At 36.3% G+C, this 26526-nt stretch overlaps 1 protein-coding gene across 4 annotated transcripts in view; it reads left to right on the forward strand.

Moving 5' to 3' along the window:
- The first annotated feature begins 294 nt into the window (after positions 1-294).
- The window catches only part of LOC121876253 (Y-box factor homolog), a 28306-nt gene continuing 2074 nt past the window's right edge, over positions 295-26526 (forward strand). The window contains exons 1-4 of one of the 4 annotated variants that reach the window (XM_042381270.1): positions 295-469; positions 8472-8707; positions 15782-16306; positions 16598-16639. In XM_042381270.1, coding sequence (XP_042237204.1) covers positions 397-469; positions 8472-8707; positions 15782-16306; positions 16598-16639 — 876 coding nt within the window. In that variant the 5' untranslated portion in view covers positions 295-396. Of the gene's footprint in view, positions 470-8471; positions 8708-15781; positions 16307-16597; positions 16640-17881; positions 17960-26526 lie in introns of all 4 variants that reach the window. The other 3 variants (XM_042381269.1, XM_042381271.1, XM_042381272.1) reach the window with 3 other exon arrangements.

Below are 26526 nucleotides of genomic sequence, written 5' to 3' on the forward strand. Positions count from 1 at the left end.
TAAGTTTTCATAGAAGTTATTCTAAAATGGCGAACAATATTTTTTCCTTAATATGTAAACATACAATATTTCGGGGTATCTCTTTTTTGTTATATTGATGGGTTTTCAAAATGGAATTGTGAACCCGTATAAGCTAAAAGTCTATGAGAAAGCGAACACAGTACAATACATTTTTAACCAATGAAAATTCTTGTAAGAGGAAGAGTTTTAGATTTACCAATAGTATAGAGTGTTGTGTACCGTTTAGGATTATACCGACCAATCAGCGTGCGTCTGGACCGAGGTGTATTTGCGGCTCCCTCGTGCCATGTTGGCTGGAAGAGCAAGAGCCGAGTGAAGGAAACATCAGGGAAGGGGTATCACCCAATTAACCACCCATTTTCCATCTATACCATCATGGCGGACCCGGAGACACAAACACAGCCTGAAGAACAACCTAAGGCACCTGTTAAGGAAAAAGAAGTCCTTGGTAAGTGCGCAGGAGTAAAGTGAGATGAGTAAATAAGTATTAACCGAGATGGGGTTGGCGTACCGGCAGCCATGACGAGCGTGCTGAGCACGTGGTGTGTTGACCCCACCTGAGACACCATCCTTCATCTTTCTCTTACGGTGTTGTATTGAGAAGAACCGCTAATGTTGAAGGACTGTTTTATCTTGTTGTGGAACTTGCGAGTAGATGTGAGTGATAGAAATAAAAAGACTTTCGTGAGATGTCAGCTCAATGGGCGTAAGGTAACGTGGCGAGCAAGTGACCATGACCATTAATATCAGTGTGTTGTGTATTCTCCCAAAGTCGTAACAACCTCTTAAAAATTGGTTCAGTGTATTTGTGTAAACCTGAAGGATTATGTAAGTTAACTTATTGTGACTTGTATTTGCATTTTAAAATTAAGATTTTTGGTTTATAAAATGTCGGAGCTAACGTACGTCAGTAACCATCTTATTCTTTCACTGAGCAGTTATTCCTATTTACAAGTTTGTTACATTGGATGCCATTAGTGAGTGAAGTTTTTAATAGATTGATGAATGATGTATAGAGGGCCTACCATTCATGCCTGATATATTGATTTTAACTTAGGTTTATTGCTTATGTTTTGTAATGATTTAGGTTTTGGAAATATACTAGATTCAAGTTACAGTACTTTGAATCATGATTGATATGCTAGTAAGAGTATTAGACCATTGTTTAAATCGTGTTGAAGATGCATTTGCCTGTCAAATCATTTTGACCTTTTAAAGGGAATTGCGGCCGGTCTGTTGACCCATGCTTGACAGCACACTTTACACCCAACCCATATTACTCATAACTGCATTAATGAGAATCAAAATCCGCAGTTTGGACACTAAAACTGAACTCTTTAATCAAATCATAGTGGATATAGGTACGGTAGTTATATTGACACCTTTGCTAATGGTTAGGTTATTCAGAAAGGCCTTCTTGGTAACTCATTGTGTAGTCCGTAACATTGCTTTTAATTGCCCCCATCTTTTTTTAAATATACCTTTCGTGTAGTTAAGACTATTTTAAAATTTCTGGTAAAGGTGCAGATAATGGCTACCACCAGAAGTTTTGTTGAATCTTTATTGTTTTGAATTTATGTATAAAAAGAAACGACAACTTTCTATTATGATTTTAAGTTTATAATTTTTATTTACTCGATCCTGCTTCACAATTCTACTCCGGCACCATTTTTGTTGTTTATCTCGCTGAATCCCTCTTCCAGAGACGTTTCCTATAAATGATGAACGCACCCACGAATTCCTTGCCATTGCTGATGCATATCAACTTCAATGTTTAAGATAAGTTTAACACAAATTAGCACGATAATGCATAGAACCTGACCTAATATACCCAACCTTTGGGTATTTTAGGTCATGTTCTATGCATTATCGTTAAAATTTTTGTTTCATATATTAGTGTGTAGGAAAAATGTTCAACCAATTCGGACAATTCCTTCTGGTGGTAGCCGTTATCTACACCTTTACCAAACTTATGATATTTACGTAGGAATTTTTATTTATTTTTAGTATTTTATCCGATAAAATCACAAATATAAAAACTTTGGAAATCAAAGCACATGCACAGTAAAATTGCATTATTAGGAACTTAGCTGGTCAAGGCAGAATATCCACTACCCTCTTATTACCTCCAAATTCTCTTAAATGGAATTCTCTGTTGATAACCTGTTGTTTCCATTCTTCGCCCTTAGAGCTTGACATTTCCCACATTAAATTGCATTTGCCTTTTTTGGTCCACTAAAAAGTTTGGTAAGATTTTGTTTTGGTCATCCCTGTATTTAGATATCCAAACTAACCTAATTGACTCCCCAGAAGACCAAAACGAATGCCAAAAGTTTTTCTATGTTTTCCTGCAATTATTTTTGGTAATCTTCATCTGCTTTAGTTAAATGCCCTATTTTTGTCAGAAGATTTACCTTTCATTAATGTACACAGTATAATAGTAATGTCTGGGTACTGAGCCAGGGGGGTACATCACTTGTGGTGTTACCCCAATTAATTTTACACGCACACACTTGATAATTTTCCTTCCAATGCGATATGCCTCTATATTCCTTACTGAGCACCTTTGACCTTGTAGCTATTTAATACAGTAGAAGATTGCATAGCAGGGTACACGGTCAAAGTGTATAATACAGCGATTATTATTGACTACTGTAAATCTAGACCTTTGATTTAATTTTTAGTTTTAGTATTTTATTACAGTACTATATTTTTACCCAGTAGTTTCATAGTTTCCTGTCCAATTCTGCTGGATAAATTTTTCGTTATGGTTATTTTGCCGTGATTGGCTCAGTACTGTACTTTGTTTAATATAACGGGGGGGGGGGGGTAGTTGTGGTTGACCCACACAGGCATGGAAAATGGCTGTAAAGTGAGGATGAGGAATTTGGTCATTGATTAGCCTTACAACTTTTGACTGTTCTTCAAATTTGAAGCTAATGGAGACATTAAGCATTACTTTTACAAGTTTAAACACTTGGTACCAACTGGACATTTACACTTAGTTAATTGTAGTTGTGGTTGACCCACACAGGCATGGAAAATGGCTGTAAAGTGAGGATGAGGAATTTGGTCATTGATTAGCCTTACAACTTTTGACTGTTCTTCAAATTTGAAGCTAATGGAGACATTAAGCATTACTTTTACAAGTTTAAACACTTGGTACCAACTGGACATTTACACTTAGTTAATTAAATACAGTACTGGGGAGATAATGCTAAGAAATTATCCAGGAGAAAAGGGTTTGATTATCTTGATCTTTACCAGACTTGCACTTGTTTTGTGGATAGTGGAGGATCTTATGAAAGATGTCTGAATGAGCGTAATAGAAGTTTCATATGCTACCTTAGAATAGGTTTGTTTCCTGTTCGACAAATAAAAATGAGTTGAGGTAAAATTAAAATGCTCTTGCATTATGAATTTGTACAGAGTTGCAAAATCGGGAAAGAATTTACAATGGCAAATTGGATTTATTTTTTAAAGGACGGTTTAGGAATTACACATGCTACTAAATTAATAAAAAGAAATTGTACAGACAAGTCTCATCACTTGTCTTGATGGCCAAGAATTATATGAATCTCTTAACCTAACAAGGTGAGAGTAATAAATGCAATTTCTCAGTCTGAGATGTAACGAGATTTGTTCATATGATGAGGCACTGTTTTTTTAGGTATGGAAAGAGTACAGATATAAAGGCAGTGTACACTGGGTAAAAAAAAAAATCTTGCTAACAAATTGGCAACATTTAAAGTTTTTGACAAAGGCCCATGAGGCATACTGTTATTTACCAATCCTATTGCAATGAACTAATTTTGTTTTAAATGCAATAACTAAATTTGGCTTTCCATAATGTGTAGGAAATATCTCGCCAACCCTAGCAAGAAGAATTTCTTTGAACCCCTCCTGATAGATATTTTTTTATCAAAGTGTATGCATTTAAACAAGTGAATGAAGTGAAAAACATTCGATGATATAGTTTAGAAAATTAAGTTCATTGGGGACAATTATAGGTACGTTACCCGATTGTTTAAGGCATAATAAATTGGAAAGGGTGACACATCTAAGGGATCTGGTAGCTTGTGGTGTACAGTATAACAATTAAGCAACCCTCTTTCACATCAATGGGCTGCAAGCTTGAATTTATGCAATTGCACTAATGATAAATCGGCATGCCTGTTTATATATGTATATATACTGTATATATATATATATATATATATATATATATATATATATATATATGTGTGGGCCGTGGGTTCGAATCCTGGTGGGTTGAGGTGTTGATTGTATGTAGAAGTCCTCGTGTTTATTGGGCTAATGAAATATATATATGTATGTATATATATGTATGTATATATATATATATATGTATATATATATATGTATATATATATGTATATATATATATATGTATATATATATGTATATATATATATATTTATGTATATATATATATGTATATATATATATATATATATATATGTAGTAGTGCGCGTGATCTAGGTATATGCTGATAACCATATATATATATATTTATATATATATATATATATAATGTGTGTATGTGGGCCATTTGTTGTCCACTATTTGATGGAGTGTAAATTCTTTTTGCTCTAAGGAGAAAGCAGGGTATTAATCTGGGTTTGCATATGAATTTTCTTTAAGTTTTCTATGCCATATCAAAGTCAGCAAGTGAGTCTTTTGCTCCTCTTGTGTTAATGATATGGTAGATAAATGCTTCAGGAGCTTCCTGTGCTGATTGTCGTTCTGACGGTCTTGCAGAAAAGAGCTTATGTTGCAGGTTTCCAAGAGTTGATGCCTTAAGTGTTTTATGGTGTCTTAGTGAGGAAACATACAAAATTATAACTGTAGGGGGTCCCCGGTTTACAAACAAGTTCCGTTCCCGAGGATGTTCTTAAGTCGGAGCCATGCTATGTGCATACTGTACTTACAGAACAGTGTTTAAAATCCCACTATGTCATAGCTTGAGTCCATATATACATCTAAAAATCACCTAATTTAAGACAAAATAAGAATGACAATGTGGTAAATGAAAGTAAAATAAGTCATCAGGTAAATAAAGTATTGTAAATCTCAAGTTTAATCCCATGTGTATCGGTGGTAGTTTGTAAGTCGGACGTTCGTAAGTCGGGGACAGTACAGTATTACCAAAAGTTACGACACAGTTGTTCACGAGACATTAACAGTGGACACCTGATATTCATGTATTCTGGATTTATGATTTAATGTATTTACCAACTTTCAATTTGACCTTAGAAATATGGAGAATGTGACAAGTTCATTGTGACAGATATGTGAGCTTACTACTGGTCTCGGTCGCTTGTGACTTCGGTCTTGATCTAGTTGTTACTAACATGGCTTCTGGTCCCCTCCTTCCTTCCCTTTTTGGGGAAGGAAGGATACTAATCAAAATGTACATAAAATATATAACTGGGTATTGTCCACACACCCACACCAAAAAAAATTCATTGTTGCCAGTGTTTTTTTAAGCATGCCCCATCTTCATTCAGTCTTCACTATATCAAATTAGAATGTCCTCTGGGCATAACACCCAGGGGCAAGATGGTTATTGCCTCAGCACATTAAAATTTTTGTGTAGTATACTCCACAAAGCACTATGCAGCTAAACTGTCTTGGTCTTTTTGTTTTGTAGCACACATGGCAGGTAATCTGGGCATGAGGATGTCCAGGAGCATTTGGGATTTGCCTTGGATAATGTCTCGATGTAGTCTGCTTCATGTAAACATTCGGTTGCATTGGCAATAAGACATCCTGTAAAACTGTCAGTGCTGTATTTCCCTAATATTTGGCTGGCCAAGTTCACACTACAGGTACATGTACTTTGGGCAATCTTTTTCTAAGTATTCTTTGTACAACACAGGAATTGAGTTGAACCATATAGAGTAGATGGAAAATTTTTTTTTTTATCCATATCAGACGCCTAGAACCGGTTGTGCCTATCTGTGCGTCTAACTTCATGATACTTTGGTTTGTGCAATGGTTTACTTTTCCTGAGTCTCGGCTCTCCTTGTGTGAAATGTCAATAGGTGCACTTCACGTTTATTAGTCTACCTGAGGGCCAACACTTGGGGATGCTTCTTTATGATAATGCCAAGTTTTTTTGTTGGGGTACCAAATTTGGGTGTGCTTCTGGTTAGCCATGACTGTTCCTTATGATCCAGTGTTGTGATTTTGGAGGTAAATACAGTGAAGGTGAAGTGTACCACCTGTCAGTGTAAAGCAGGTGGCCCTTAATTTGATACTGGCAACAGGTCATTTTCTCCACTACAGAGCTGGAAATGCCAAGAGGGTCATTGGCAGGAATGTCAATGTTAGTTCTCGTGTACAGTACACATTTGTGTCCATGACCATGCTGCTTTTGCAATCCCAAAATAAACTTGATGCCAAATCTATGCTTCTTGCAAGGTATGTATTGCTTGAACACTTAATGGCCACAAAAGGGCATAAGGGACTCCACAAGCTTCTGGCTTGGTTTGCACAAAATTCAAAATTCATTCACGACTTCCCTGATCTTGTACAGTCTACCAGTGCCTGGCGGAGGGGATTGTTCAATGTCTGCAAAGTGTAAAATCTGAGGAATGTGTCGCAAGGCATATACAGTACCTGGAGAAAAGAAGTTAACAATTGGATTTTGTAACAATCTTTCAGAGAATTTTTCATGTATTGGCAGTCTAAAAACACATCTTAACAGTTGCCATGCCACTTGTGAGACTTGGCATGGGGACTGACAGCTTTGTCACATATCTCATGTATTCTATGAAAAAATATAATTTACTAATTTCTTCTGATGCCAACACAACCACCACAGTTCATATCAAAATTGTTGTCATTAGGGTTAAAATCATGTCAGTCCACACAAAAGGTTCAGGTAGTGAGTGAAGTGCTTTGGCTTGGCATACCCCAGGCCTCCCACCCACCTATGCCTGTTGGCTGGGGGGGGGGGGTGTTAAAGGGTGTCAACCTCACTGCTTCTATCACTATAATCTCTTGTTTGGCATCACTTGCAGTGAATTCATCAATACCATCGTTATCGATGTCACTCGCTTATCACAACACCACACCTACCGTAATATGTTCATGGTGTGGTTGGGAGAATGGAAGGTAAAGCTTCACCCATGTCACTGACTTTTGGGTCACTCACTGTCTGGGCCTGTCGCTATCGTGTATAGTCAATGACTGCCCTTGGCAGCATCGATTGCTGCAAGAGTTTCCTAAGCCTTTTGTGGGTTGAGGGATTTCAAGCACTTGGAAGAAATGGGCGCTGCTAGTGGAAGGTTGTGGGCCCATCTCTCAATTGCTATGAATGAACTCCCATTGGTTCTTGGGAGCATCAAAGCATCTTTTGGGTTCAAATAAGTCACACTGCTTCCATACATCATGAGCTACTTATACAATGTGGTCAACAGTCGAGCCTCGCCCTTCATTACCCCATCCATCAAGCACAAAGATTAGACTTGCTCCTGGTTGGCCCTTGTGGCCTCCTGGCAGCTATTATGGGATGTGATCAGGCAGAAAGTCACACAACGTTATATCATATCCTGCCAATATTGTTCAAACTGATGGCGCAATAATTGATGAATCATTTGATGCCATGAGTGCTGGGTCATTAGCCATACATGTCATCATTTATGCCATGAGTGTGCTGGGTCAATAGTCATCCATGGCATCATTTGTTGCCATGGGTGCTGGGTCATTAGCCATCCTCGTCATCGTTTGATGCCATGAGTGTGCTGGGTTATTAGTCATCCATGGCATCATTTCATGCCAAGATTGTGGAATGGGTTAAATGTGTATTTTCCTCCTTGTTTCAATTGCACAAGAACTTTAACCCCTCTTCTTTATTGAACTAAGTTTTCGGCATTTGCGGTGTTTTTCAAGAACCTCTTCCCATATGAATATCAATGGTCTACTGTACCCTGGTAAATTTCATACACAAGATTTCCTTTGTTTACAGAATGTAAAGTTTTTAATGTTTTATCCATCTATATGATACTCTACAGCAGGGGTTCTTAACCTGGGGTCCATGGATGGGCTTCAGGGGGTCTGTGAAGGTCAGATAAAAATTTAGCATTTATTTTCACTATACTTTGTGCATGTCATACACTGAGGCAATGAATTTTCAATAAAATAAAGTATATTCTTTGCATGCAAAGTCGAGTTTGTGCTTATGTGCATTTTTCTAGGGAGGGGGTCCATAGCTTTCACTAGATTCTCAAAGGGGTCCGTGACTCAAAAAAGGTTAAGAACCACTGCTCTACAGTCTAATATGCTCATACATTACTGTAGTTGGGTATGTGAGGTTTAGTGGTTTAATTTAGATATATTTACTGTATACTGTACCAATATAATTTTGAAGGGGTACTTCCTTACCAAATTTCCTTAAAATTTAATGTATATGTTATTTGCAGCCACCAAGGTAACCGGCACTGTGAAATGGTTCAACGTGAAGAGTGGCTATGGCTTCATCAACCGGCATGACACCAAGGAGGACGTGTTTGTCCACCAGTCGGCCATTATCAAAAACAATCCACGCAAATATGTGCGGTCGGTAGGCGACGGCGAAGAAGTGGAGTTTGACGTCGTGGTTGGCGAGAAAGGCAATGAGGCAGCCAATGTGACTGGTCCTGGTGGAGACGCAGTTAAGGTTAGATGTGAATTTAATGGGCGACATTTTTTTTTTTTTTTTTATAACCCTTCATTGCTTTTCTTGTTCTTGGATTGCCCTAAGCTTTGACCTTAGCTCTGTAGTATGAACCCAAGTATTTTTTGTTACAGCTGGAATTGGTTTGGGTGAAACTTCTTACAACTTCCCATGCCCATAACTGAATTGTAAATATTCAAGGGGAATACCCGTATGCAAACCTTTGGAATAAAAAGGTGTATAATTCAAAATTTTAAATCATTCTACTGAACATCTCAGCCTGAAAGGATTTGATATAATACATTGGATTAAAAATTTAACCTTTCATATGGTTCGAATAACTTCCTAAATTTCATAAATATATTGGTTTAACTCAATGAAGCAGTTGGAGTATTTTAGTGCTGCTCAGAGTCTTCAGTGTTTTTTGTGCCCTATATTGTAATTATCAGCAGCATGTGATAGAATCTTGTAGGCAAAAACGTCCACATTGGGATTCTGAGCATACCTATTGATTAAAGTTACCAGCTAATGGGGGAAATTGGTTGTAAGTACTTTACAAGTTGAATTTAGTAACAGATGGGGAGAATATGTTCCGGGTGCAAGAAATGGTGAATCGGGCTGTAAGAAACCCTAAGTTCGGTATTGCACGTGGAGTGGGTGAAATTATTGAAAGTGTTACAGTTGGGAATGGTTTAATGTTGAAACAGGTGACTGTGTTAGATAAAAGGGTAAAGGTTGAAAGGGATGGCAGTGGGCATGTTTAGTTCCTTGTATGAAGGGAAAGGCAATAAGAATGAATGCAAAATTGGAGTAATAAGGTTATTAAATATACTATAAAGAGGGTGTGTGAAGTTATCAAAGTTTTATTGTATTGGAAAGAACTGGGTTCAAAACAGGGTGTGGATAGTGTTGGCATGAAGGAACATGTTTGAAAAGCACTCCTTATTATTGCCTGAAATAACTATACTGTACAGTACTCGATGACATATGGTGCAATCCTGATATTCAGTCTCTCCTTGACTTATGACAACTCGGACATACGACGCCCATGGTCGTATAAAATATTTTTCACATGTATTTTCGAGACCCGACGTTAGTGATCGTGCTGTGTACTGACAAAATTTCTTTGTAATTCCCTTTAAAATGGCTGGCAAGCATAAAAGTGAGAGTTCTCGTGGTGCTGAGTAGAAAAAGACACCCATTTTAGAATTTGTGTATTATTTTCGACTTACGGCCTGGTTGTTGAGACGGAACCCCGTTGTAAGTCAAGGAGAGACTACAAGTTTCACGGTCAAGATGTAATTGAAAGAAAATTTAACTGCACAGATTATGGAAATTGCATTCTGCACATTATTAGGTTTGCACTATGTTATGTCATTTTGAGTTCTGTACAGTTATTTCAGGCAGTAATATGTGAAAGCAGTTTACTCAATAGCTTTTACTCAAGTGATATTTCTACAACACGACACATTGGTGTTTTCTGCCCTATATAAATGGGGAACATCTATTTTAAGTCCACTGCACTGCCCAGTTTCACCCATAAAATATGAAACAATACTAATGAAAATATAATTAAATTTTTACTGTCACTAAATTATATAGCTACAATCAAAAGTCCTGTTGCCTCTCCTGCTGCACCCCAAACCCCCAAGATTGTCAAGTGAACACAAAACAGACAATGATGCAATGTTCTGTCTGGGATGCTTCAGGTTCACAAGTCTGAATCATGGCATTTGTGGAGCAGCAGGAGAGGTGACAAGGCCTTTGTAAGTATAATACAAAAGCTATTAACCCCCAAACTTGGTTTATGGAGGCTATCCATAGACCAGAAGTGACCTTTCCATAGGTAATCACTGAACACACACTACACATACTGTATCTACAATTACTTTACTGTATAGGTATGGGATTATTTGTCTGGCATGTTTAGGACCTGGGGTTGCCTTTTTTTTTTGCCACGCCTAATATGTACAGTAAACCCTCTTAACTGCCTGTAAAGACTGTACGGGTCACTAGATTCACCCCTAAAAGTAGCTTTAACTGTACACTTCAACAATAGAGCTTAAAATTTTAGGCATATAAACATCATTAATATAAATATAGATAGCACTAATGATAGCACGGAGAGGAAAGATTATACAAGTGTACAAATTGTCAGTTGTCCCTGGTGCTTGCCTGAGCAATGGTACTGCCACGGACACTCCCTCCTCAGTTTTATTGCAGAAGTACATAGATTCTTAAAACTTTGTAACTTAAGATAATCATTGGTTTTTATTTATATACAGGTAATTCGCGTTTGATTGAAGCATTTTTTTGGAATGGCGCAATTGTTCAATTAATACCAAAGGCTAATTTATGCGCACCTATTTTTGAAATAATGCGCTCAAGACAGTTTAAATTTGCTGTGCGTATTTGTCTGGCAGTGGAGTCGCATGTGATACCTGGTGAGAGGCGTGTAAGTTATTACTATAAAGTCGCAGTCATATCAACATCAAAGATTTTAAAATTATTAATATAATAATAATGTAATAATGAAGATTACTAATAATGATGGAAGATAATGATAATGAAGTATTCTGTCAACAACTGTGACGACGTCCAGCAAGCTTCCAGTGTATTGCTTTCTCGGTTCACACCAGCACTACTTTTTCTGTGCTCATTTGCAGTGTGTGTTTATCACGTACCTTTTTAGTGTTAAATGCTGTTTTCCCCTTTGAGTATGTCTGGAAAACGTCCATCTGCCTCCTCTGGGGCGCCTTAAGCTAAAAGGGCACAAAAAACAATCGCAATGGATTTGAAATTAAATGTGATCACCCACCTTCACAGAGGAAAGCGTGTGTCGGAGGTTGGCTGCATACTTGGTTTAAGTGAGAGCACTGTTCATTCCCTGTGCTGTATATGATGGTTCCCCTAACGTGTACCATTTACATGTATTTTTGTGGGAAAATTGTGTAATTTATGCATTTTTTAAATTAAGCAGTGGTTTTCAAGAACGTAACCCCCGCGTAAAACGAGAGGTGGGTGTACACAAATTTGTGTCAAAAAACTTGCATAACATTCACAGGTGGGGTATGGTTGAAAATATCCCCATTTAGCCTGGGAATTACTTGGTGTTAATTTTTAATGGGAATTAATGAAGGACTGGAACCTATTCCTATTTAAATCTAACAGGCAATATCATTTATTCCATTATATGGAATGATTACTGTACAGTAACTCTTGAATGGTTACTTGACCACTAGAGAAGAACTGCCTCAGTGAAACTTGCCATGGCTCTTTCATAGGCACAACCTTACAAGCTTAGATGATAGGTTAAACCCAATTTTCACATGAATGTGGCTTAAATGATTATGCAAAAGTGTACTGGTACTTGCAACCCGAATACCGTTTTACAGAATTTCACTTGGGTTCATGTCACTGGTGAAAATCATACCTTTGGTTTGATAATTTCAAAAGTCAATTAAGGTCTCTAGTATGATTTCCTTTCCTTACTTTACTTGTACTTTTGGTCAGCTGTTTACATGTACTGTAATTGCACACAAGTTACCAAAGGTGGTCAGACATCTGATATTTATTCATTGCTGATTGTCATTGACATTCATACAGTTAGAGCTTCTGATGCTAGTTTCCAAGAGTTGATACCCTGAGTGTTTTAAGGTATCTTAGTGAGGGAACATACACTATGTAAACATACCTCAGTAGGATTTCTCCTGAACCCAATCTTCAGTACATGAAGAAATACTACATATGTTCAGTTGTTATATGGTGTGTTTAATCACTACCAGGCAATCTACATATTAATTTTTTATACTGTACAAGGAAAGGTAATTGTTAGATGTTAATTTTAGTATTTTGTATGCATGCTCAGTGGCACGCAAAATACTTACCGTAAATTGCGGCATATTAGTTGACATTTTAAGCTTGGAAAAATCTCCCTAAAACCAGAGGTCGACTTATACGTCGGGTATAAAATGCGAAGCTTTACCACAGAGCGGTAAACAAGTGGAACAGCCTGCCTAACACTCGCTGTGCATCACTTAGCGTAACTCCCGTGGCCTGCTGCAAATATTTCCTACTGAAATTCATGTTTGGTAAACTTATTTAAGAGATTATAATAAAATAGTAAATTCCAGTATAATTAAACGAACACAACACCACACGCCATTTACAACAGCTGATGCAAGGTCCCATAGTTTTGCAGCTGGCCACTTGGTGTTGGTGGCACCACTGGCAGTTTGTTTACACCAGCTGATGCAAATGGCGGATCGTAAGCCAGGTTTACCGTAATGTTCTTCTATCACACCGTATATAGCGGTACTATCAAGATGCTATACTGGTATGCTGTGTAAACAATAAATATTTTATTGGTGGTACTGATTTTGGCTTGGTGTTTTACCAGAGTTCTTAGTAAGATAACTTATTGAAGATTTTTAGCGGTTGCTTCCTGTTGCCCACTTCCCTTTTTGTATGAACTATAATATATACCAGTATATCAAATATTGAAAGGTATTACAGTAAGTGTCTTGATGAAAGTTCTAGCCTAGCCTATGCTTGGGCCTTGGGGTGGTCGACTTGTATGGCGAATATAGGCATAAACCTGAATTTTTAACTAAAAATCTTGAGGTTGACATAAGCTGCAATTTATTGTACAGTAATTAAATGGCTTGCTGGAGAATTTTTTTGGTCCTCCCCTTAAAGACAAAATGTTGGTTATATGTTGGATAGTGGATTATTGAAGCTCAAATGTGAGGCTCACCTGTTGCATAAAAATATTTTTTTTTTTGCATATGCATATTTGCCCACATTGATAATTTTCATGGTATGTGTGTGTGCACATGGTTGATTACAGGCAGTTGTGAACTGTACCCGGTAGTGACTGCATTGTAAGATGACTGAAATTATGTCAATTTGTACAAATCTACCAAAGATAGTGTAGGTGTTACAGTAAACACACAGTACAGTAATGTATCAGAAAATTGTGTGAATAGTGGTGGGTTATGCAAACTAATGATTCCTTTGGAAGAGTTATGATGAAAATGCTTTGTACAACTACAGTATGTAGTTGATCATAGAAGCACCTGTAGACTTTGATGTTCATGTGCTCCTTTATCTTGGCTGCATCCTTCTTAATTGTCCTGATCGTAGACTCGTTAACACCATGCTGGCGCGCGAGATCAACCTGTCTTGTTCCTTTCTCCAACTCTTGTATGATCTTATACTTAATTTCGTAGCTTAAGGAACGTCGTGTCTTCTTTGGCTTAGGGCGGCTGGGTCCAGGTAAGGAAAGGTTTCTCTCTGGGGGTGGTGGTCCGGCGGAAGCCATTTTACAGAACAATGGATTCACGTATACACGGTGTGGCCTGGAGGGATAAAACTGCCGCGGCTAGGTCAAGCGTTGTCTTTCCTCCCTCCCTCCCGCGGGTGGACACGTCATATTGCTTTAAACCAATCACAGCTAGCAGCGGAGGGAGGTAAGGATGCATGGCCCAATTACAGTCCTATACGTCATATGACGTCACTGATAACGCAATAAAGACACACACTGCGCAACCTACTCGCACCGCTTACACAACATGGCGGGAGGTTTGGATCCAAAAATGGCGCGGCTCGTCAGCTGCTCTCCGTGTAAAGGGGTACACGCACCGCAGAAAGTGAGCATTCCGGTTTCGGCAGGGTACCGCGTAAAGCGAGGGTTGACTGTAGACCATACCACACTGCTATGCAGCCCATTTGCCTTGCACTTTTGCGCCTTTCGCAAAGAAAGTGACTAACAATGAATATACCATAACAGGTTGAACAAGCCCTTGAGGAGGATGATGAATGTATCAACCCGTCTGATTGCTAGCTTTGAAGGGGAGATAGCTTAATCGTAGAACCTCAGCCGAGATGTGCTATTTTATATACAGTGCTGTATGTGTGTGTGTGTGTGTGTGTGTGTATATATATATATATATATATATATATATATATATATATATATATATATATATATATATATATATATATATATATATATATATATATATATATATCTATCACTTAATTTGCATATTTTGAATATTAAAAAATTTGGGTCTCATTTATTTGTAAATCCTACGCAAATTGCTCAAGGGTGCCAGGGTAGCAAGATTCTTGTTCAGCCCCTTTCAAATATATAAAAACTGCAAAGCAAAAACTAGGACCCTGTTGCAAGGTTCACCTCAAAATTATCATTTCATTGTACATGAAAAAACTCTCAAAACAATTTTAAAGTATTTTCTTATTTTTCCTTAACCCCGAGATACTTTTTAAATGCCTAAATTTCGAGTTGACAATAATTCCAGCTAAGTGTACGTTAATTCTACATGAATAAATTCTCAACACTTGTAGTTGTGCATGATAAGGAATTTAATACTCCTGGGGCTAACAGATTTTCCAGTGCTGGATTTTGCATGATGCTTTTAATGTGTATTTCCCATACAATGCACAGTTTTGTGAAGTAGAGCTTTATGGAACATAATGAACTTCAACTTGGGGCTTACACCAGAATATCTTAGTTTGAGCTAAGTGGAGTGATTTAAAGTGCAAGCCATTTTGTTAGATAGTTCAGTATGAATTCTTTTTGCAATACATTTCTGAATTTCCCAGCTTTTGTAGTATTATGCAGTCCCTCTGGAAGAGTAACTCCAAAAAATGCAGTTGATGTGGATTTTATATTGCTGGAGAATTGTTAAATTCAGTTCATGCATGCTTAAGCTGACTTGTTTTCTCAGAGATCTACATGTTAGACATTTCATTAGCTTTTTAGGTGGTATTGGCTGTTTGCTCAATGCATGTCCCAGTTGGTTATCATCTGCTGAAGGTATGGCACCAACTTCTACATCAGGTATTTTATTTTAGAATGAGCTTGACGTTTGTCATTTTGAAAACCTATTAATGGTGATCCTGTGGGAGAAATTAATGCAAATAATCACTTAAGTTTGAAATGGAAATTTCCTTTTGAGATTTACTCAATCTATCAATAAATTGTCTTGAAATAAAGCAAAATTTCTCTCAAATTCCAATTACCTGGAGCTATAGCGTAATGTACTTCCGCAGGGGTCGCCTTTTGCTCATGACCGTGATGTTCCCCTGCAGGGGTCGCCCTATGCAGCAGATCGTCGTCGTGGCTACCGCCGCAGATACTACCGTCGTGCTCTACCAGGCGATGAGGGAGAGATGGAGGAGGAGGGAGGAGATTTTGCACCACCAATGAGGGGTCGTGGCCGTGGAGGATTCCGTGGCCGTGGACCCCGTAGGTTCTACCGTGGCCGCTTCTTCGGGCGTGGACGCGGGCGCGGGGCAGGACGTGGTGGCTATTATCAAGGTTATAATGAGTATGAGGGAGGGGACGTGAATGAAGGTGAGGGCATGCAAATTAGGGGACGTGGAAGAGGCCGTGGACGTGGCAGGGGTAGGGGCGGACGTGGCCCACGCGGTTACTTCCGTCGCTACTATGGTGGTCCTCGTCCCCAGTATGGAGAAATGATGGCCAATCCAGAGGAGGTGCCTCGTCGTAGATTCCGCCGTGGAGGCCGTGGACGTGGGCGTGGCGGCCGATACAACGGAACCCCTGAAACGAGGGTAAGTGACCTTCTGAATTTGGAGCAATATCTGGGATGAGAGTTAGAAAGAAGAAATATTCCTCCACTTGTAATAAGTTTCGGTACGCTATATCTTTTGCATTACACGTGGAGTTGTAGGATAGGTACATATTTAGAATGTGGATGGAAGATCTCTCCTTTCTTCAGGCAGATGTAGCTGCACTTCCCACACTCACTGTGTAGATTATGTAGATATTAACACTAGCATGTTATATCTGGAGTCCATCCCTTAGACTAAAGCATGTCCTCATACTGCATGTTTGCCTTACAGACATCGGAAACGCAGACACAGGTAGCAGCTGAGGGACAGAAGGCAAGTTTATCCTTCAACCTTTCCCTTACAGCTGGGCTGCCAGGTTGCATGGCTAGCCAGTGCAGAGTTATTGGTGCCCCCTAAACACCTTACTGTTTTATTTTATTTATTTATTATACCTTATGTGCCTTTGAATTATGTAACCTGTGTTTGGTGTTCCAGCTTTTGAAAAATTTATATATCAGTATATGAATTGGTTTCCAGAATGGTTCTATTTTGATTTGGTACAGGACTTCCAGAATCATTCAAGAAAATGTCTATTGTAATATAACCTGGGTGGAGGCTACAGTTCTTCAATGCACACAATTTTTTTTGTACATTGCCTGTTTTCTTTGCTAGTTTACTATTTTAAAACTTTTCAGTCATGTTGAGAAATGTGTATCATTGACCTTGAATAATGTGAAATCTGGTAAAACTTTAATCTTACACATTTCTATTGACAATGTAGTTTATATGGTAAAAATGTAATTTATTATTTATTGCTTGTGTGGATGCAGTGTGAAGAATGTGCTTCTTTAATGTAAGCTAAACGAACTTGGTACACAAGCTTGTGTGATTTTGTTGCTCGCAAAATTAATCTTGTTTGACCAATTATTGTTGCACCAGAGCCATTTTATTGTCGAGCTACTGTCGTAATTAAACATGGACATACATGTTTATTCCAAGCACAAATATATAATGTACACCAATGCATTTGGTATTTTCAAGAGTGGTTACCCTGAAGATGATGCAGCATATTCATCACTCAAATATCAGTGCTTGTATTAAGATGTTGAAATGTTTTTGTTTTTTTTTGGCATGCTTTTAATTCTAACAACTGAAGCCCTTGGCAAAAGAAAATTCAAGTTCTAGTTCAATCTTTATGACCACCTTGAAATGCCAATAATCCCAACAAGTCGATTAATAACATGATCTTGATGCCTTGACCCAGTTGATTATTCCATGAAGCATCTTATTTCAGTGTTTAAAGTATTTTGCAAGACTTGACATATGCCATGACAAAATGTAAAAAAAAAAATTTAATGCAACACCAATTTTTATGCTTAATTTTTCAAAGGTGTACCTATAGGTTGCTTTAATCTGCAAATCTTCCAGATAAATACTGTATTAGCCAACTTTTTTTGTCAAGAGCTGGAACACTGGACTTCAAATCTTTCAAAATCTTTGCTTGCAAGTTTGTAATGCTTTGCTGTTTGGGGTAATATTGCTTATTAGAAAGATGCTTTTGCATGTGCTTTTCAGCCTGAAGCGTCAGCAGAACCAACAAACGAAATTGCTGAGGTTGAGGAAGAGCAGCATGAGGCTCAGACTGAAGTGGTGGTAAGCTTAGGCTTTCCTGGCTTCATAACCGAGTCCTTGAGTAGTGTGCAAGTTGTGCTGCAAGTTGTGCTAGTTTAAACCCTCCTTGTATTAGAAGTTATCAACCCAAAGGAAAAAAAATACTTGAGCCTCCCACAAGGCATAAGCTGGGTACCATTTCTAAACTTGTCCCTAGCCAGAAGCATTGCTTTCAGGCGTGATTTAGCAAAAGCTTTCCACAGCCTTGATTTTGGTCATCTTAAACAAGAGGCATTTCGAGTTACAAGAATACAACACACAGGACATTGGAATAACAAACTACCATTGCTATAAACTTTCTAGCAATGGAAGTGCTTTATAGTAAAAACACTCCACATGTAGCACCATTGCTATATAGTACTTTCTTGTGTAGTGATGTCTGAAATTCACCATTCTCACTGATTTGGAAAATTATGGTAGATCCGATATCTAGTAATGAAAACTTGCTTGAATCGTAATACAGTACAGTATTCTGAATTTGAAGAAATATTTATAAACTGCCTTTTTCAACTGAATTCATAATCATTTTGAATGTTGATCATGCTATTTGTAATTGAACTTCAAACTTTTATGGTAGTCAAAAGAAAAACTACAATCAACACTATTGTGCACATAATTGTCCATTTGTACTATTGTCAATGGCTTTAATATGGTAGTTAGATTTAAAAATTTAGTTCCTTGTTTGCTATGAATTCTTGTTTGTGTATGTGCCTGCATGCGACTCCCACTTAAACCTACAGTAGTTTGATCCCCAACCAGCATTGCTCTTCTGATATTACTGTGCAAACACTTGTCTTCAAACGCTCCATCATACTTTGAGATACATGTGATAGTTTTATTTAGTGCACTGACATTGAATTATCTGCAAGTGTGAAATGCAGACCACTATATTTTCACTGAATTAATAGTGATTTTTCAGATGGGAGTAACTAGTTCAACAAGTGTTGGGTGTTCACCTAATTCTGGGTCAGACAGCTTTAGCTCCTATTTTCCCAAATTCTAGGGGGTTTATGGTCTGTCCAAATACTGTTACTGAATAACAGTGTGTAACAAGACAAGTACACAAGGCACCTTCATTGCACATTGCAATTTGGCATCAAAGGATATGTTTGTGTGCTAGGGTGGTTCACTTCTACCCCATCTAAATCACATAAGGCAGGTTGAGGCCATAGTCACCCCTTATCCATATGATTTAGGAAGAGGGTTTTTAACATGCTTTTCTGTGGTCATAGTTGTTCGTAAGTACCTTACTTCAGTCACGGATGAAGTCTTTGTTTTCTTGAGGTTTGACAAAGGATTGATCTTTGGCCTCTACTGATCATTTATGCTTTACACAAATTGAAGAACTGTTTTGCATAGAGGTAGATAAAAGCTTTTTAGGCTCGCATAAATAATGGAGACCAATTACATAGAGGTGCATGAGTAAATGTGGAGGTAAGGGGAGCTAGTACAGTATATATATGACATGGAGGTTGTAAGAAATGAAATGAGTTAAAAACCTGATGAAAGCTGCAAGAGACCACAACACGAGAACTGCCATCAGGTAATCCTGGTTAACCCAGTCAAGGGTGGAAAGTCTGTTGATGAATAATATTGTTTTCAGTGGCTGGGTGTGTCATTTAGAACTTTGAATTTATTTGATCACTAACCACTATGGTGCAGTATAGGTGGAACCATGATTATTCTACATGCTCCATGGCTTCAGTTCTGAATCGTACCAAGAGGATTAAGGGTTTATACTTGTAGCTATAATTTTCAACATCTGAGGTTTCCAGATTGAGTGTTTAACACTCATGGCCTTTCATTTTATTTGTCAATAAATGCTTCATTTATTATCCCTTGCTGTTGTTAGTTTGTCTGGTCAAGTAAACCATGAACCCTGGCAGGTTGTGCTGGTTTGGGTATACAGTACTGTACTCAGTCACCAAACCCATTTGCTGTGAACAAGATCCGCTAGCAAACTTAGAAACTCTGTGCCCCAACCTTGGCTCTGTTTCTGGTCATACAGCTCCTATGCATGATTTTAATGTGTATAGATCGTGCTGTTATTGCTTTCCGAGCTTCTGTGCTTTTTCAGGTTGAACAAATTTGAGTTTAAGAACTAGAAAATGATAAATTAGAGGAACGCTTTTATTTATTTATACATTTATATATTTTATTTTTTCTCTCCAATTACATTATGGCCAGAAGAAACATACAGTATAAGCATCATAATGAGGTTACAGAGTAGGATAATTGTTCTTTGTAATGTGAATGTTTTACAATAAAATTACTGCTGTATTAACAGGTTTGGTGGGGTGTGCATTCACTATGGTTTTATATAGCTGAAATAGGGTTTAAGATGCAAAGGTGTCAAAGTTAGCAGTATTGTGGCCAACTATTGATTGTTCTTGCCCTGTCCATCCCAGATTCAAGTACAGGTGGTGACTTCAGATATGAATACCAATCTACATTTGCCATTCTGTATGCCTAATAACAGACAGTACAGTGGTGTGACTTAGGGTAATCATGTTTGGAAAGTCAGCATTGAATAGGTTGTTGGTGTTTGTCCAATTTATAAACTTGAGAATAGTTGGGGATAGTCTGTGATGGGTCATGCTAACAACCCGTCAATATTTTTAATAAATATTAGGGGGGGGGGACTTTAGCTGATAGAAAATTAAGGTTTTGTATATTCAGATCCAACTTTTATTTTACAGCTTTATGAAATGCATCTCATAGTTTTGCGAGTATTAAAGTATAAAACCTCTTATAATATTCAAATTACAGTAATTAAATTCTATTGTATTTTTGTCTAGTTCAATTGGATTAATTTCAATGCAATTCAAATACAAAATCATGGCTAACCTGGGGGGGGGGGTTAATACCCTATATTCAAATACCAGAAGTGACTATGTAGGACTAAGGGAAATTTATTCTTTTGGTAAGTAAAAATGTGTTGACCATTATTCTGTGCATGAATAAAGGGTTGATAACTTTATGCTGAGGAGGCGAAAGGAGAGATCAAGAAAAGACTCATATGAAAGTCTAGAGCAGGTTGCTCTGTGTTTTTAAATGTTCTTGAATATAGGGAAGCTATAAAGATGAATGGGAAATTTATTACTGTCCTGAAACCTATGGGAGGGTGGTGATAGTTATTTCCGTACCTTTCAATCAACGTTTCTTTGCCTTCCATATTGGACAAATTAGGCATTGAAACCATTGCAAAGAAGAAATACCTGTACTATGAAAACCATAAACATTATGTAGTGTATCTAAAGTGGAGGTTTTAAGTGAATTTGATCAAGTACATTATCTGGTTACATATTTGATATCCCGGTGAATTTAATGTTTGTTGCAACTGTTACAAAACCATGTTGGTGTCTTAAAACCTTGGTTATTTGAGTAATAGCCTCTAGAGACGTACAATAGACTATGAATGCCACTTCTCAGTGGACTAGGAATACCGTGTATAACAATTTCATCAAAACGGGCAGTGCTGGGTTACAGATGTAATGTTGAAAAAAAATAAAAAAAAATTTGTAACTATTATTTTTCTCTATGAATGCATTTTTTCTAAATACAGTCTATAAAAATAATAATGGTTGCCCCTTGTGTTCAAGGATGGCTGGCCCATGGGCCACCTAGGCGTGAATTTTTTTAAGGTCTAGAAGCTGTTGCCAACACCACGCCTTAAGTTATTGAGTTGCATGACCTTGTGTCAAGGAATAATCCGAGAAGACTGGACAACTCGTCAACTGCACTGGCTAACCATTACCCCAGAACACTCAACAAATTGGTTAATATCAAGGTGACCAATTACTACTGGGTAAAAAGGCATGGCGTAAAGACACTTGCCCATAGTTTCACCCTACCCAGGAATCGAACCTTGAATATAGGTGTGCGAACAAGTGGTAGGACCATAGCTGACAGATTGTGATGTTTTCATTTGAGGTAAAGGTTCATACATTTTGTTAATGATTATCAATACTATCACAATTTTGTTTGAATTATTGGGAAGAGGTAAGGGGATAGAATGGCTTGGAAACACTTAAGTTCAGGGGGTTGGGAATTTTTTTTTCTCCTCCTTTTCTTTGTATACATTAATGGTCATGCTGTTGATGCTTCACTGGCTTGTATGAAAACAGAAACCAGATGTGGGGCTTTCTGGAGAGGCAGTCCTTAAGCAGAACAATCTTTCACAACTTTAAGAATAAATGAAGGGAAATTTGTATAGGATAGTTTTTGTTTTTAATGCTTTGTTGAAAGCCTTTTGGAAATGGCACCCTGATTTGGAGGCTTTGATAAATGGTAATATGAACGATTGTTTGGTATTTCTTGATTTATTAACATGATACGCTCAAACTAAACGTTCTGTGTACTTCTCCCATTATAATCCATAATGTGTTTGGCAAATGTCTGAGCTGGTGACAGTTCTGTGTGTATATATATATATATATATATATATATATATATATATATATATATATGCAAGTAAATCACTGCGCTTGTAATTCACATCTTCAGGGGTGAGTACAGATTACACGTAACTATCAGCATATATATATATATATTTATATATATATATATATATATATATATATATATATATATATATATATATATATATATATATATATATATATATATATATATATATATATATATATATATATATATATATATATATATACACACACACACACAATCGTATATACAGGTAGTTCTGCTATAACGCGATAATTGTGTTCTTGTAAAATATCGTGTTATAGAAAATCGCGTAATAGAAATAACAGGGCTTATGGAGAAAATAGGGTTAGGTGCAGATTACTCAAAATCGAGAAAATTTAGTAGTTAGCCTAACACAAAGGATAGCACAGTCTAAATAAATGTTACATTCATATCTAATAATGAAATCATACAGTAAATGTAACACTTTACTTGATGGGGGAGAAGGGTGATTTTGAGGTTGATAAAATCGAGCTTCTCTTCAAGTGTTATATCCTTTCTTTTACGATCATCACCAGGAATTCTATCACCAGAACGCTTCTTGTTGATATTCTTCTTTACTATATTCACAGTTAATACAGTGGGGTATGCTATAACGAACGGATTCTACTACAAATATTCCTATAACGAACAGTTTTACCTATAAAATTGAGAATACTATAACGAACGAAACTCCTACAACGAACATTATTTATTTTTTATTTATTTTTCTAATTTATTGTTTTTTTATTACAAATATTAATGATATTCTTTATTTCAGGGGTTTAGATGCATCTTTATGCATTTTTTACAATTTTATATTATATTTTTCAGTGTTAAGTGGTTGTATTTGGGGGCTTGGAACGGATTAATCCTATAACGAACAAGGTTCTAGAACCAATTAGATTCGTTATAGCATACCCCACTGTACCACAAAATTGGAGAAATAGTAAGCAAAAATCGCGTTATAGCAAACAAGCATTCGCGTTATACAAATATCGTTCCTAATTCATAAATCGCGTTATCAAAACACGCGTTATAGCAGAAATCACTGTACCCGTGTATAGTTCGAGTTTTAAGACCAAATTTTTAGGCAAAAAATTGGGGGTTGTCCTATACATGCGTAATAGTTTTTAGGTTGAACCTGTGCATGATGGGAAGGGCGAGGAGCAACTTTTAGCTTCGGACATGAAAAATATTTACCATTTACTGCCAGTAAACAATGGAAACGTAAAATATGTACCAATTAGTAATGAAAAGTTGTGCAGTTCCTTCAGTAAATGATGCTCGCCAACTTACAATAGGCTAAATTACCTTACAACGTGCTTTCAGTAGTCTATGTTGAAGTTCTTAGCACAGGCTAACTTATCATATACGGTATCACAGTTCTCATTGATCTACAAAACATACCGGTAATAAAAACCTTTTCGATATTTCTCACTAACATAATACCCGGTAATCTACTTCAACCTCCTATTGTTTACAACGACGCATCATGCACCACCAGCTGTATCAGCTAGACGGTACACGTGTTTTTCGAATCGTTTTCAGTTAAAAAACTGTTTCATCACATGTATATTTTACCTTAACTGTACCTGAATGAATATTCTCAGAAATAAATGGTGGTTTTGCTGAAACGTGATATATTTTAATTTAAAATAGGATAAAATACATGACGAAAAAAGATTTTACCTAACCTTCCGATGTTCAAGAGAAGTTAATCTTTTTTAATAGTTTTTGGTTAAAATATTGTTATATTACAATGGTATTCTATTCATACTGTGCTTGATATAATGCATTCACGGAAATATAATATTTTTGCTGAAATTACGTACGTATTAGTGGAAAGTGGGATAAAATCGTGACGAAAACAATGACTTTCGCTTTCTTTCGTTCAAAAGATGTTACCGTAATCGCTTTTCGAATGGTTTTCAGTTAAAAAACTGTTGTATTACGATAATATTCTATCCTAATTGACTTGAATAAATACTACGATATCATATTTCTGAATATTTTCATTAAAATCCATCAAAATCATTTTCCTTGTCATCGTCTGCAGCACCAAACAGCTCCTCCCAGTCTTCTCCTTGAACAGGGCTAGAGGGTACGTGTTTTTCGAATCGTTTTCATATTAAAGAACTGTTACATCACACGTATATTTTACCTAAACTGAGCCTGAATGAATATATTCTCGGAAATAAAAGTAGTTTTGCTGAAACGTGATGTATTTCAATGTAAAATAGGATAAAATACATGACGAAACCAAAAGACTTTACCTAAGCTTCTGTTCTTGAGATGTTACTCGTTTTTTTAAGTTTTTGGTTAAAATTCTGTTATATTACAATGATATTCTATTCATACTGTGCTTGATATAATACATTCACGGAAATGTAACATTTTTGCTGAAATTATGTACGTATTAAAGTGGAAAGTGGGATAAAATCGTGACGAAAACAATGACTTTCGCTTTCATTCGTTCAAAAGATGTTACCGTAATCGCTTTTCGAATGGTTTAGTTAAAAAACTGTTATTACAATAATATTCCCTCCTAATTGACTTGAATGGAAATATACAATATTTTTGTTGAAACTACCCGTGTTTCCATGTTAAGTGTCGTAATAATAAATGGTAAACAATTTGCGTTCGGCACTCGTGCTTCATGCACAGCGAGCCTCAGTTTATAGGACGTAGAGCGTTTTTAGTGAAGGTTTTGTTGTTCCATTATCCTCAAAAACGTGGGTCGAACTTTAAACGAGGAATATCGTAAATTAACGATTTCTTGGTCAAAAAATCAGGGTCGACCTATAAACGAGGGGGGGTTATAGACGAGTATATATGGTGTGTGTGTGTGTGTGTGTGTATATATATATATATATATATATATATATATATATATATATATATATATATATATATATATATATATATATATATATATATATATATATATATATATATATATATATATATATATATATATATATATATATATATATATATATATATATATATATATATATATATATATATATATATATATATATATATATATATATATATATATATATATATATATATGTATATAATATATATATATATATATTATTATATATATATATATATATATATTATTATATTATTATATATATATATATATTATATATATATATATATATATATATATATATATATATATATATATATATATATATATATATATATATATATATATATATACACACACACACACAGTATAGTACCCGATTTACGCGGTCAATTGAACCCACCGGGTACCACGTAAAGTGAACAACAACATATGGGATTAATTCCAATTGAGACTGGCCTGACCCCCAAACTCCTTTTCTCGACACAATACCTATGTTGCAGCAAAAATATCATCTTAATTTTATGATGGTATGCTCACACAATTAATATTTAAGAGAAATACAGTCGCCAGGTTAATGGCCATTCAAATAATGGACTCGACTCTCTCTCTCTCTCTCTCTCTCTCTCTCTCTCCCCCTTTTCCCAGCCACTGGCTTTACCTCCAATGTTTGGGTGAAAATGCTAGATTTTAATGATAGTAATAATAATACCTCAGACTAAAGTTAGGATAATGTAATTGACATTTCTGGATTCCTTGCAGGTCAGGGAATATTTTTAATGTAAACTTCATATATTTTGCACAAACGATAAAATTTGCTTTTGTGTAAACCAAATTATTACATTAGATCTAAAATTTGTTTGTCTAATACAAAATCCATGATGTTTATATTCAAATGATCATCATATTGTAAGAATTCCAGCAATGTAAATTATATTCTGGCCGGGTAATTTGTATGAATTTTATGAGCTAAATAAAAAAAAAATTATACTTAACCAAGAAAAGTGAAACCAGCGGGGTAATAATGTGTGTGTGTGTGTGTATATATATATATATATATATATATATATATATATATATATATATATATATATTTCTTTTTAAATCCACAATGAAATAATTTTAGCTTTCATCTTATTCAAGACTTAAAGCTATGTGCCTGTTTCCATTTCCTGTGATTTTATATATATATATATAT

The sequence above is a fragment of the Homarus americanus genome, unplaced genomic scaffold (genome assembly GCF_018991925.1).
Source record: "Homarus americanus isolate GMGI-L3 unplaced genomic scaffold, GMGI_Hamer_2.0 scaffold34921, whole genome shotgun sequence".
Lineage (NCBI taxonomy): Eukaryota > Metazoa > Arthropoda > Malacostraca > Decapoda > Nephropidae > Homarus > Homarus americanus.